General features: G+C 41.6%; 1 protein-coding gene across 3 annotated transcripts in view; it reads right to left on the reverse strand.

Moving 5' to 3' along the window:
- The window catches only part of PDE9A (phosphodiesterase 9A), an 87,619-nt gene that overhangs the window by 70,497 nt on the left and 3,150 nt on the right, over window positions 1–13,972 (reverse strand). For all 3 annotated transcript variants that reach the window (XM_038386779.2, XM_043506917.1, XM_038386778.2), the window contains exons 2-4: window positions 3,601–3,671; window positions 1,493–1,570; window positions 458–501 (exon numbers count right to left, since the gene is read on the reverse strand). In XM_038386779.2, the coding sequence (XP_038242707.1) occupies window positions 458–501; window positions 1,493–1,570; window positions 3,601–3,671 (193 nt within the window). The remainder of the gene's footprint in view (window positions 1–457; window positions 502–1,492; window positions 1,571–3,600; window positions 3,672–13,972) is intronic.

Genomic DNA, 13,972 nt, shown 5'->3' on the forward strand with positions numbered 1-13,972 from the left:
TCTGTACACTTCTGATTTTTCTACCTTGCAGGGTCCTAGATCCCAGGCTCCAGCCTGAGCCCAGACATCTACACAGCAATTAAACAGCGCCACAGCCTGAACCAGAGGGGCTGGGTGTCATGGGTGTCTAGCTGCTGTGTAGACATACCCTAAGACTTTTAGCATTGACCTCAGTGGGAGTAGAGTTAGACCAGTGGTGAGTACTTTTGAAAATTCCATGCTACCTGTTCACAGATGTGTCTCCAACTTGAATTTAACCACTTTTTACTTGGGAGTTAAATATTTTACACAGTTCTTGATTATGGCATAGCCACAGCCATGTCAGATCAATTTTTTTTTTTTTTGCAGTATAGCTAGAGAACATACAAGTAATACATTTTCCAGATTGTTTTAATCCCAAACTACCAGCTCAGTCAAAGGCGTTTTAGTAAATATGACTAAAATAAAGGTGTTTTACCTGATAACTGTCCAGTGGCCACAGGTCTCACTTTATACGGAGTACTGCAAAATATCAAAGAGGGCTGGTTACAATGACAATGATAAAACACTTTGTGTTTTCTGTATAGGACTGGTGTACATGCCATGAAGAGTGGGAGGAAGTATATGAATGCATTCTGAGCCAGCTTGAAATCTGTGGGTTGAAAATTTACCCATGGAAATAAAGAACATGCACTTTCTATGAATTTATCGCCCCAAATTTGCCACTGCACTGGTAGTCAAGGACTTGTTCAGGCTGCTTTAGTGCCACCAGAACACACCATGGTCACACTACAAGCACAGCAGAAATCTCTCCCCTTTGGGGAGAGTCAGGTTAGCTTGGAAATAGAGGTGTCAAGGAAACGGTCACTGGGAAGAAGAAAGTTCCTTGGGGCAGGGACAGACTTTTTGTTCTGTTGTACAGTGCCTAGCACACTGGGGTCCTGGCCCATGACTGGGGTGGGGACCTAGGCACTACGGTAATACAAATAAATACATACATACATAAATAATGAGAGAGTGGCCACGGTGAAAAAATAGCAAGGCTATTTATTTATATATTTAGCAAGGCTAAAATAGCAAGCTATGAGAAGCCAGGGAACAAAAGTAAATGGGGTTCAGAGCAGTTGGGCTTGGAGCAGCACATCATAAAAGCCGGGACCCCCCGTTTCCAAATAATGACATGCCTAAGTTCTAACAGAGAAATAAAGACGACTGTGAATTAAGGGAGCTGGGAGCCTTTGGAGTAAACATAGTGGGTTGTATACAGATGTTCTACATTAAATACTTATGTGCAGTAGTTTTTCCTCAGATAGCTCCGCCAACTTTAATAGCAGGTAAAATTACAAACCAAAGAGGCATTAGTGTTATAATCTTGTGCCCAACTTCTGCTGACAGCTACCTCCCACTGCACAGGCTCTCCTGCCACATTGCACAGGAAAGGTGTTTATGGCTAAGCAAACCTTTTCCCTGGGCTTGACGCTATTTTACAGTATCACGTCCTCCTCAGGCTTACCTCTCTGAGTTTGCTGGCATTGTTGGATCTATGGATACCATGCAATTATCAACTGTCAAAAGTGAGAGAGTTGTGTTCCTGAAAGACACAAATCAAAGAGGTTTATTTAACCTAGAAAGTGATGGTCCTGATTCTGTGCTGCCTCAGATCTTGCATTGCACAGGTATAACTGGCTAAATGGGCTTAAAACACTCCTATTTTGAGTAGCTACTGTATCTCACCCACTTTGCACTGGTGTAGATGACTACACCAGGGGCAAGGCAGTGGAGAATTAGGTCCTTAATGGCTATGTTCTGTACAGTACAACCACAAGAGACATTTGTGATTAAAATGCAACTGTGATCTTGTCTTTCCCCAGAGGGAACTTTGCTCCCTGTAAAATCACATATGCTGTGCTGTTGAATAATCAGATACTGACTTCCAGTGAGGAGGTATCATGATTTATTGACTTGGCAGATATATACTGACTGAGTTAAAAATCAATAAAAATACTTACCTTGAGATAATACACACAAAATCCAACCCCCTCCAAGCTACACAAGTGATTATCAGTGTTGTTATCCACTTCTTTTACAAAAGGGAATTCTGAAATTGTTAAAGAAACTCCTTCACAACAAACAAAAACAAAACACCAACAGCAATTGAAAAGAGGGCAATGTTTTCTGAATATTAGTTTGCTAGTTTTGGCACCACAGACTGAAATGTGCTCACCAGAAGCTTCTTTGAAATTAGTGAAACTTCAGCAGCCCTTTGTATGGCCCTATTTAAAACAAACCATAACCTAACCTGTTTAACTGAAACCCTCCTGTTATTGTCCATGAATGGCTTACATTGTTAAACAAGGTTTTCTGAGGGACATTGGAAGTGTTTGACATCACAAGCAAATGACAATTGTTGAGCTCTCCAATATCAAAGGAGGGGTAATAGCAAGGGTAAACAGCAAAGCTTATTGGATTCCTTCTCAGAGTTTTATGTAAATAATAGTCAGTAGGATTCTCCAGATTTCAGAGTAGCAGCTGTGTAGTCTGTATTCGCAAAAAGAAAAGGAGTACTTGTGGCACCTTAGAGACTAACAAATTTATTTGAGCATAAGCTTTCGTGAGCTACAGCTCACTGTATTTTCCACTGAATGCATCTGATGAAGTGAGCTGTAGCTCACGAAAGCTTATGCTCAAATAAAGTTGCTAGTCTAAGGTTCCACAAGTACTCCTTTTCTTTTTAAGATTCTCCAGATGCCCACAGAGTTAACCACACTCAATAACCCTGTGATTTAATGTTTTTTCTTGGGTTTTGTACTGTGGGTGTGTACATCTAAGGGACATCATACTCCTTTCTGCATACCCCTTTCAGAGGGTTCTGTGATGTCTAGGGAGCAGTGGGAACTGTACTCCAGCGCATAGGCAAAGGGCTGCTGGCCGATTCCTCCAGATTCATGGGTGAAACCTCCAGCCAATTCTCTTTGTGGAGGATAGGTACACCAAACTGTATCCCAAATGAAACAATTAATAAGAAACTCCAGGAGTGGAAACTCATGGAATTTTTAGACCACCCCCCCTCATAAAAATAACCCAATTAAAGGAGAACATTGCCTGGAACAAGAGACTCGGTGACATTTTTTGTTTGTTTGTCCCATTTGTGCAAAATTCTAGTGGGTACTCTGTTTGGTTACCAGGAACCTTGAACAAGAGTGGTATAGTTCTATTTGACAGTGCCCCAAATGTAAAACTGGTATCCTTGACTGGGCTTGTCTGTGCACAATTTCTCAAAAACACCCCCTCTTCTATTCTATTCCTTATACCAGACCAATATTGTGATATCTGAGCACCTTCCAATAGTGTATTAAGCCCTCTTCTGTTATTCATTATACATGAATTACTGTTACCCCAATTTCTGATTCCCACGTTCTGTAACTTGAGATATGCCTGAGATGCAAAAAATGCAGATCTGAACCCAGATTTGAATTGAAATATATTCTCCTCTTCCCAAAACTCATGGATTGTTGGGTGTGATGTTCCATTTTGGTCCCACCTCTGAATTGTTCTGAAGAGGGAAGGAACCAAGGTGAAAGGTGTGTTAGCCCTTGTCAAAATGTATCAAGTGATGCCTACCTTGGTAACCCAGTTGCAATGCAGAAGAGGTCAACAATATCTCTGGAATTGCAGTATTTACTGAAGACCACCTTCCAAGCAAAACAGCAGCAGTGAAGAAAAACCAAGACAAAGAAGAGAAGATACGGTTAAATTCCACTGGACATGGACCTCATGTACTGGCTTTACGTAAATGACCATTCTTGCTTTTGAAATATCTGATTTGCCCTGGGCATTGGAATTCTTTCCTCCCTTTCTTACCTTCCCCCTTTTCTAATTCATTTATTTTCAATGAGAAAGCAGAGGAGGAAAGGGGATTTTGGAATCCTAACCCAACTACCTACAAATCTAGCATATGGTATCTGAAATTACAGCAAAAGAAACTTTATCATTAATCTAGATGATGATCATGACCACAAATCGTAGAAAGAAGCAATTGCAAGTCCTGAAGAATGTCTATAGAATGGGTCAGATCCTCAGTGTCAATAGGTTAATTCAAGTAAACGGTGCTGCACTGATTTATATTAGCTGAGGATCTGGTCCTGTAATTTAGACAGAATGTAATGTTTTCCAAGTAAGCCAAATTTCTCACTGTAATGTATGGCACTATTGCAGTACCGTTAAGTTAGCAGTTGAATCCACTTGAGATGCAGTTGAATCCACTTGAGATTAATTTTTCCAACTGCTGTTGACCCCTAAAGAATGCCCTTTATTCTTTTACACACAAAAAATTATGTTAAAAACACTATTAAGGTTGCAAAGACAACCCTAAAAGATGTCAGTTTAAAAATCTCCAAAAGTCAGGAAATGCTGGCATTAGGTTTCCATGCCATCCCTTTGTGCATTTGCATTATGATACAGTCTTTAATTACATTATCACGTACTATTTTTTCCATTGGACCCCTGCCTCTTTCAGTGCACAGGATAGACCTGCTCTGGAGATGAAGCATGATTGTGTAGTAAAGAAGACTGTTGTCTGTCTGCCTCATTTGTTGCAGAAGTTAGAAGGTATGGGGAAGGGGATTGCAGGAAGAGAAAGGATACACTCATGTCCTCCGGCCATTCCCTGCCTCATTCCTTCCACCACACAGACCTCTGCCATTTGAGTAACTGATAGCGGTAGTAGGCTGTCTTCCTGTATGTGGACCAGCACTAGAGTGGGGACAGGACGCTTTGCCAGTGGGTGTCACACATATTTGCTGACAGCAGAGGAACGGTGAGACTCAAGGATCTTGCTTTCCACTCCAGGCTCTAATAGGGAGTATGCTCTATTGGGCATAGATTCTTCTGTTTATTCCCCCCCAAGCATGACCCCTTCTCTAGCCTGTTCCAATCCTGTTGCTTTCTCACTCCTAGCTCTTTCTTCCAATCTCATTCTCTTCACTTTGCAGCTCCCAGTCTCCATGCCTCAGGCTTCTCACCCCAGTCCCAGCCTCCTTGCTCAGCCAGTCCCAGTTCTCCCCTCCTGGCTTCTCATCCGGTCTGCCTCTCTCCCCAACCCTGGCCTCCAGTTGCCCCTTCCACCCACATTCCCAGTCTCCTCATACAACTTCACTGTTCTCTCTTGCGTCCCAGCTCTTTGAACCACTCTCTTTGTCCAGTCAGGCCCACTTCTCCTCTGCACCCAGCTCCTCATCAGATCTCTCCCTTTCCCGGTCACTTCCTTCACCCTGCCCCCACTCAGTCCCAGTATCCTCCCACCTACTGGCTTGCTCCCCATTACCTTCCCTCACTCCCAGTCTTAGTCTCCCTCCTGCCCCAGCTGCTGATCTGATCCATGTCTCCCTCCCGATGGCCTTCCCTAGCTCATAATTCCAGTCTTTTTATTCATCCCGTCCCAGTCTCCTTGACCAGCCTGCCCAAGTCTCCCTCTCCCCCTGCCCACCATCAGCCTGCAGCCCCACTCAGGCTCCTTGTCCTAATCTATTCTCCCACAGGTCTGGCTCTTGTCTTTGCAGCACCCTCCTCCTCACTGCCTGGACCCCACTCATTCAGGTATCTAGATTAAATTTACAGGATTGAACAATTAGATCATTAAAAACCTGAGACAGATCATTACCAGTTATTACATGTTATCTGGAAAGTAACTGGCATCAATTTATCCTATATGGCTATTTTGATAATCACCACAGTGATGGACCTTAGTTTATTACAGTCCAGCTGCGATCAAAGCAGTAAATCAAGGTTTTAAATATATTTTTAATCAGATTTAGATATGACTGAAATCCTGCTCTTAGCAAAACACAGCATCTTTCAGAGGTGCTAGCTACTAAAACTGTCCGACTCAATATCACAAGCTCATTATTGTACAAACGACTGACAAATGCAATAATTTAGGAGATGCTGGCAATTGCAGCTGAACTTAGAACGAACTTTTGTGACATGCTGGGAGCGTTATTTCAGGTGTCCGGGGTTCTCATTCTGGAAATCAATGATTAGTGACCAGAAACTGGGATAAGTATGGGATAAGATACAAAAATATTCAGGAAGCACTAAAGGTCAGAAAGCCAGCCCGTTTCATGAAGGAAAACACAAGGCTTTCAATGAAACCAAGATGAATTTTTAAAAGTTCTGGATAATAATGAAAGAGTGCAAAGTTAGGCAATAAAGATATTCCTTTGTGGTTATATTTAAGTGGACTATGGGCAGATTCCTAATTTTCTTGGTCTTTTAAAAGTTTGATAGAAACTGATTCATAAATCACTTGTTGCATTTTGCTAAGGGGTGCAAGATTTGAATGATTGGTTTAAAAAAACCCCTAAAGACAATGATTTTATGCTGTAAAAGGTCTTTTCCTTTGTCAGTTGTTGAGCTCTTCTGATTGGCTTCCTTCTCTTTTCAAACAAAGCAGTCAGCCAGCAAGCAATCATTTCCCAGCAAATATACAATTGTTTCTGTGATTGTCTGCACATTCTTACTCCCAATGAAGTAAATGGGAATTTTCCTGGTGACTTCTCAGTGGGAAAAGGGTTGGGCCCTTTGTTTTGAGACTGAGATGGCAAGTTATTTTGCCCTAGGGCCTGATTAATGAGCTAGTAGTATCCTTTCTATTTTGCATTATGTGTAACTTGTGTGGGGGGTGGGTGGACTTTGGGCATGTGTGTGCGCCATTTATAGCCCTTGCAAAGTTTGAAAAGCCAATTCACTCAGAGCCTGCTTTTATTACAGAGACATTAGCAATTTTCACCATCTATGGGTGAACCATAGCAATATTAGCTTGCAAACATCCATTGCAAGGTGGTGACCAGATAGCAAGTGTGAAAAAATCAGGACAGGGGGTGGGGGGTAATTGGCGCCTATATAAGACAAAGCCCCGAATATTCAGACTTTCTTTATAAAATTGGTGACATCTGGTCACCCTAGTTGTCAATGGGAAAATGATTAGCCACTGACTTGTCATAGTCTGTGGTAACCTGCTTCCAGATGGCAACTGCAACTAGCTTCTGGCCTCTCTCAACTGCATGTCCCGGTACTTAAGGGCCAAGGGAAGCTCATCACACACTCCAGAAAGGCATCTTTCCTCATACAGAAGTTCTAGAACCACTGACGGTCATCCTAGGTCTGCATGATAATACAGTCCCATCGCTCCGTGCTTGTGGATCTGCTCCAGAATTGCCAATCAGCTTACTGGGATTCCACAGCTATTAAAAGCTGCATCAGCTGTCTCCACTGCTCCATATCTGCATGCAGCTTGCATGATCTCCTTAGCAAGCCCTGCTGCCATTGTTTTCTCAGGATGACAAGCAGCTGCTGAAATGCCCTCTGTTGTGTCTGATGTCCTGGATCCATCTTAAGTTGCATTAATGCCAACATCTTAGAGTAGAGACATGGTTACCAACAGTTTGGAACAGAGGTCCATCCTGGACAGAAATCTAGAGAGCACCAGACAAGAAGTACTTCACTGAGTTGGTGGGCTAAGACCACTTCACATAGGTGCCCAGGTTGTCCCAAAATATGCTTCCACAAAATAATAATTCATAAAGTGGCACAGCTTAGAGTAGGACTAAGAACTATGGGATGTGCTCCCAGAAGTTCTATGGCCTCACAGGCATGAATACAGTACCAGTATGGATGCAGCAATTCCACTGTGGCTTTCCAGTGAGGACACTCACACTGCTGCTAGGCCAAGCTGGGTGCCAATCACTTGAATGATCAAAATCATGTGACTGTAGTGAAAGGTGCTGGCACTCTGACTGAATTCTTCTACTTATCCGTAGAAGAGATATAGCACAGGCAGTGGCAATTCAGGTTGCCATGCGCTGCCCCAGCAACACACTTCAGTTTGCCCTGGAGAACTGACATCTAGGGTTTAATGGTGGATTGAGGCAATATAGCCATTCTTTGTTAATTCCACTGGCAAGGGTGACATGATTGTGTGGATTCTTATCTGTTGGGAACTGGACTGGTGCCACTACGTTAATTTCAAATAGACCTCATGTTGTAGCAACTTTTGGTAACTACAATTTTGGACTGGATTTGAACTCGCCACCTTGAGATAGAAGGCTCTATATTTCACCAGCTATTTCCTTCCTTGTCCAGTTCCCTGCAGAAATGCTGTCACAAAGTTCTCTTCATTGAAATATCAAAGCCAGCTCAGTTTAGTAATTTTTATTCTGGTTCTCTTTTAACAACACTCTAAAGGTGGGGGAGAAGGTGCTAGAGTTCAGTCTGAATTTGCAGATTGCTAACTTCAAGATCCGCAACCATATATAAATCCAGTTAACTGTCTCTCCCTCATGCATGTGCCAGACAGCAATGGAAGGAATATAATCCTCAAAAACATTATAGCAACTGCACATAGATTGTTTTCCCTGTTTTAGGGTTAACATTTGCTACATTTCAGTCCCTGTTGCCCCCTTGTCTTTAGAGGAATTTCCAGTAGGCTTAGAAAAAAGGACAGTGAAACCGGTCATCATTTAATATTTTGCACAATCATTTTAATAAGCCTCCAACAAAGCCAACGGGGTAGCCATTTGATTTAAGCACAGAATATGCTCGGATTGCTTCTGAGGATAACACGAAGCAAGGAAAAAAAGCAGAGTGACTAATGAGATGACAGACTTTCTGGAGTGGAAATAATAGTTAGATTAAGTGTGCAAAGAATGTGAAATAGGCCACTGAGTCAGCGCTAATGCTTATTGACTGGGCTTTGGGTCATATCCACAATGCTAATATTTCTGTAACTTTTTTAGACAAATGTCCTTTCTATCTTAGTCTCTTCTGTACAGCTCTGGTGTGTGTCAAAGATCTCATGTTACTTTGCAGAGAGGGTAGAGATTAATAACCCGTGTCTTGCCCAATATTCCCACTCAATAAAATACATTTCAATACTCAAGGCTAAGCAGGAGCTATTATTAAAGATACAATAACTGCTCTGATTACACATAGTTGTAAACTGGTAGGGCTGAGACTAATTACTTTGTATTTCACTTTGGGAAATGGATACCATGAGTAGGAAATGGTGTATTAACCCAAATTCTGTTCTATATTTAGCTTCAGAGTATTTCATCCTCTACATGTCCAGAATTCTATCCCTTATTAATTTTTGTTGATCATTGGATTTTGTTCCAATTTTTCAACAAGCATTTGAATTTATTTTTTCTGGTAAAATTCCTAATTGAGTAGTGCAAAAAATACTTTCGAGTATTTCGAGTAAAAGTACCGTGCTTGGCTTCCAGCCCTTTGTATGGTAGTAACAACCTGCTGGATCTGACATCAGTAGCCCTTAGGTGATGTATTTTTTCAGTCAGTAAAATAGGCAGGGGTTTGCGACCTTTTAAAAGTATGTAAAACACTAGTGTCTGTAGAATAACACTGCAACATAGCTTGTGTCGTACAACATACCATAATAAGGCAGCAGATGGTGCCTAAGTGCAAGCCTCCAAGTTTTGGTGGTTCAATCGCCAATAGGGGCAAGAAGCCAGAGGATTCCAGAACAGTTGGGAGGAGTAGGTGGAGAGGCAGAGGGGAGAAGCGCCTCGGTGGAAAAGTGAGGGTGTTGCACAGGGTGTGGGTGTCTGTGAGCCCAGACTGCTAGATTGAAACTAGTGGTGAACACTTTGGATTCAGACTTGCATGTGTCCCAAGGGCAGGTAAAGGCTAAGTAGCCAAGGAGCAAGGTACCCCAACAGGTCAGAGGTCCAGACTGAGCAGCCACCAAGCAGCGCACTCCACCAAGCTAGCGCATTTCTGCTTTATGTGCACCACTGGTATGCTCTGAGGCCTCAGGGGTGTGTGTGTGTGTGTGTGTGTGTGTGTGTGTGTGTGTGAGAGAGAGAGATGGTTTTGGGTACCTTGGGGGGGGCGGAAAGGGGAGAGATGGTACTATTGTTTCACTGTCGCTATTGAATTCCCTTCAGTCACCCATCCCCTTTCAGCCCATTGGTCTGTACCCATTCCCTTGCTTATATTCCTTTATAAAAATGGTCTCAGAATTCCTGTCTGTGAAATTGGGTATTTATGTTTGGGGCCTCTGGATCCATGTAAGCAAAGGGGGTCTATGCCCAAACCAAAGAGAAATATGTTCAGGTGCATGCTACCTTAGGACATCTATCAGCACCTGTGTCCAGCTCAGAGAAAGGGTGGGGAGTTGGCACAATACAATTATGCTTTATTGTGTAATGTTTCTTATCCAGGCTGTGAAAAGTGTTACTGAATTGCTTTAACATCAGTTTTCACAGAAGAATTTTGAAGTGTTGAATAAGAAGTCTGATGTGATGTTTCTATCATCATGATTATCCTTTCCTCTCCAACAACCTTAAATGGCTATATCAAAGTGAAACAGGAGCACTTAAATACTACTGTGTTGAAATTACTGGGAAAGAAGAAACTTTCTTTTCTATTTTTGTAACCAAATGGTGTTTTTGAGAAGCTGAGAAAGTACCGATAAAGACTACCTATCTTACCAGTTCTATTTCCCAAACATAGAGATAAGCCCCATCTAAACCCTCACTTCTAAATACCATCCGAGTTTAGAAGTGTTTGAAATTCAGATACAAGTAGTGTAACTTGAGCTCATCCCTATCCAAAATATCAGGTTGTTTCTCCTTTATTTCCCAACCAAATTAATAGTTGGCTGAGTAACTTCACCTCTCTGTGCCTGAGTTTCCCCATCTATAAAATAGGGATAATGATACTTGCCTCTTTTGTAAAGTGCTTTGTGACCTACTGATTAAAAAACAGTAAGAGCTGGGTATAATTATAAATGGTAGTCTTGTCTAAATGATTTCAATTTCTGTGGAGCGTGGTTAGGATACAACACAACACTGAGATAGGACGCTCATTTTGTGTTTGCTATTATCCTACTAAAGTTTTAAATGTTCTATTCAAAATGTTATGCCTGATTCTTGGTTTATGCAGGTGTAACTCTAGTTGGGGGAAGGGGAAGAAAGAGAAACATCAGTCCAAGAACTTAAACCCTCCACTAGCTTTTCACATTGCCTGTGTATCAGAGAGGTGGATGTTAGATCAATTGGGACCAGTCTTGTCTCAAGAATACGGGCATATTTTGAGGATATTCACTTCAACACAGTACACAGATGAAGAGTAAGTGATTACTTTTCTAATGACTGCATGCGTTTCTGAAATGAAGCTCAGAAACCAGAAAGATCCTTCATATTGTGATTTCAAGACACACGACTGTAAGATCAAACATACTTTTTATCCTCTGCTATTTTTTAATATCCACAAACTGAGAGGTTTGGAAGAAACATCTCCAGGTGGAGCCCTCAGTAAAAAGAAATTATCTGGTGGGCACATGGTGCGCTACTGGTCAGTGATATGCACTGGTCAGTGCTTAATTTGTAACTAAAGAGGTGCCGGGATTCAAGCATTTTTTTTTTTAAACTTGTATAACTGACACTGCAAGTCCAACAGTGCTGAGGCTCTGAACTGCCAAGCCGAGAGGGGCCGAGGCTCAGCCCTGGAACAAATTAAGCACTGGCACATGAGAGCTCCAGGCTAGATTCCTGGTCAGGAATGCCTTGGGAAGAAGGAGTGCAGCAGAAGCTGTGCGCTTTTTAGAGATGTAGTGACTGCTACAGGAAGCAATGAGAGCTCAGCGTGGATCCAGTGCAGTCCTTCTGGCCAGAAGGATGGTGGCCATAAACTTATGCCTTTGAAGTGTTTGGAGGAATGCTTGGAGCTCTAAGAAATATGCCTAAGATACCCAACCAGCTAAATAGAGATACCACCTTTTAAAGGAAAAAGAAAAAAAGTACTTGTGGCACCTTAGAGACTAACAAATTTATTTGAGCATAAGCTTTCGTGAGCTACAGCTCACTTCATCGGATGCATTCAGTGGAAAAAAAATTTATTTGAGCATAAGCTTTCGTGAGCTACAGCTCACTTCATCGGATGCATTCAGTGGAAAAAAAATGTATTTGAGCATAAGCTTTCGTGAGCTACAGCTCACTTCATCGGATGCATTCAGTGGAAAAAAAATTTTTTTTCCACTGAATGCATCCGATGAAGTGAGCTGTAGCTCACGAAAGCTTATGCTCAAATAAATTTGTTAGCCTCTAAGGTGCCACAAGTACTTTTTTTCTTTTTGCGGATACAGACTAACATGGCTGCTACTCTGAAACCTGTCACCTTTTAAAGGGAATGCAAAAGGGAGCATTAACTATGGATATTGATCCCCTCTTCCTAATTTCCAAACAGTCTGTTTTAAACCATTTTTACTCTAAAAATATTCACTAAACTGTACTGTACAAATAGTTTAACATGTCAGGGTGTTTTAGAATGTCCATTGCTTAATTTGCTGCATTACTAACTAGACATCAAGAAACTATTTTATCAGCTCCCTTGAATTCACTGAAATGTGATGAGTCACAGGGTAAGTTGAAACAAATTACACGAATCATGATCTGTGCTATTTTTCATAGGCTATTGACTCTAGCGGTCTACCATCAAGAACTATGGCCCTGATCCTGCAGACAATTACTACCATGCATAACTGCAGTGGTTCTCAACCAGGGGTACGTGTATCACAGTGGGTACACAGAGGTCTTCTAGGGGGTACATCAATTCTTCTAGAGATTTGCCTAGGTTTACAACAGGCTACATAAAAAGCACTAGCGAAGTCAGTACAAACTAAAATTTCATAGCCAATGACTTGTTTATATTGCTCTATAAACACTATACACTGAAATGTAAGTACAATATTTATATTCCAATTAATTTATTTTATAATTATATGGTAAAAAGGAGAAAGTAAGCAATGTGTCAGTATTAGTGTGCTGTGACACTTCTGTATTTTTCTGTCTGATTTTGTAAGCAAGTCATTTTTAACTGAGGTGAAAGCTGGAGTACCAAAACAAATCAGAAAAGGAGTACTTGTAGCATCTTAGAGACTAACAAATTTATTTGAGCATAAGCTTTCGTGAGCTACAGCTCACTTCACTGGATGCAAGTGAGCTGTAGCTCACAAAAGCTTATGCTCAAATAAATTTGTTAGTCTCTAAGGTGCCACAAGTACTCCTTTTCTTTTCGTGAATACAGACTAACACGGCTACTACTCTAAAACAAATCAGATTTCTGAGAGGGATTCAGTAGTCTGGAAAGGTTGAGAGCCACTTCATAACTGTAATCCTATGGATTCTCATATAGGACTACTCATATGAATAAAGAGCATGTGAAAGTTGGCCGGAGTACTGCAGAAAGGAATCTGGGGGTCAGAGTGAATCACCAGCTAAATACGAGTCAACAGTGTAATACTGTTGCAAAAAAAAAAAAAAAAAGCAAACATCATTCTGGGATGTATTAGCAGGAGTATTGTAAGCAAGAAATGAGAAAAAAGAATTGCGAATACAGACTAACACGGCTGCTACTAAGAAATGAGAAGTGATTCTTCCACTCTACTCCATGCTGATTAGGCCTCAACTGGAGTATTGTGTCCAGTTCTAGGCGCCACATTTCAGGAAAGATGTGGACAAATTGGAGACAATCCACAGAAGAGCAACAAAGATGACTAAAGGTCTAGAACACATGACCTATGAGGGAAGATTGAAAAAATTGGGTGTGATTAGTCTGGGGAAGGGAAGACAGGGACATGATAACAGTTTTCAAGTACATAAAAGATTGTTACAAGGTGGAGGGAGAAAAATTGTTCTCCTTAACCGCTGAAGATAGAACAAGAAGCAATGGGCTTAACTTGCATCAAGGGCGGTTTAGGTTGGACATTAGAAAAAGCTTCCTAACTGTCAGGGTGGTTAAACACTGAAATAAATTGTTGAGGGAAGTTGTGGACTCTCCATCACTGGAGATTTTTAAGAGCAGGTTAGACAAACACCTGTCAGGGATGATCTAGATCAGTGGTGGGCAACCTGTGGCCACTGGGAGCTGCGGGCGGTCATGCCTGCGGATGGTCAATGTAAACAAACTGTTTCACGGC

The sequence above is a fragment of the Dermochelys coriacea genome, chromosome 1 (assembly GCF_009764565.3).
Source record: "Dermochelys coriacea isolate rDerCor1 chromosome 1, rDerCor1.pri.v4, whole genome shotgun sequence".
NCBI lineage: Eukaryota > Metazoa > Chordata > Testudines > Dermochelyidae > Dermochelys > Dermochelys coriacea.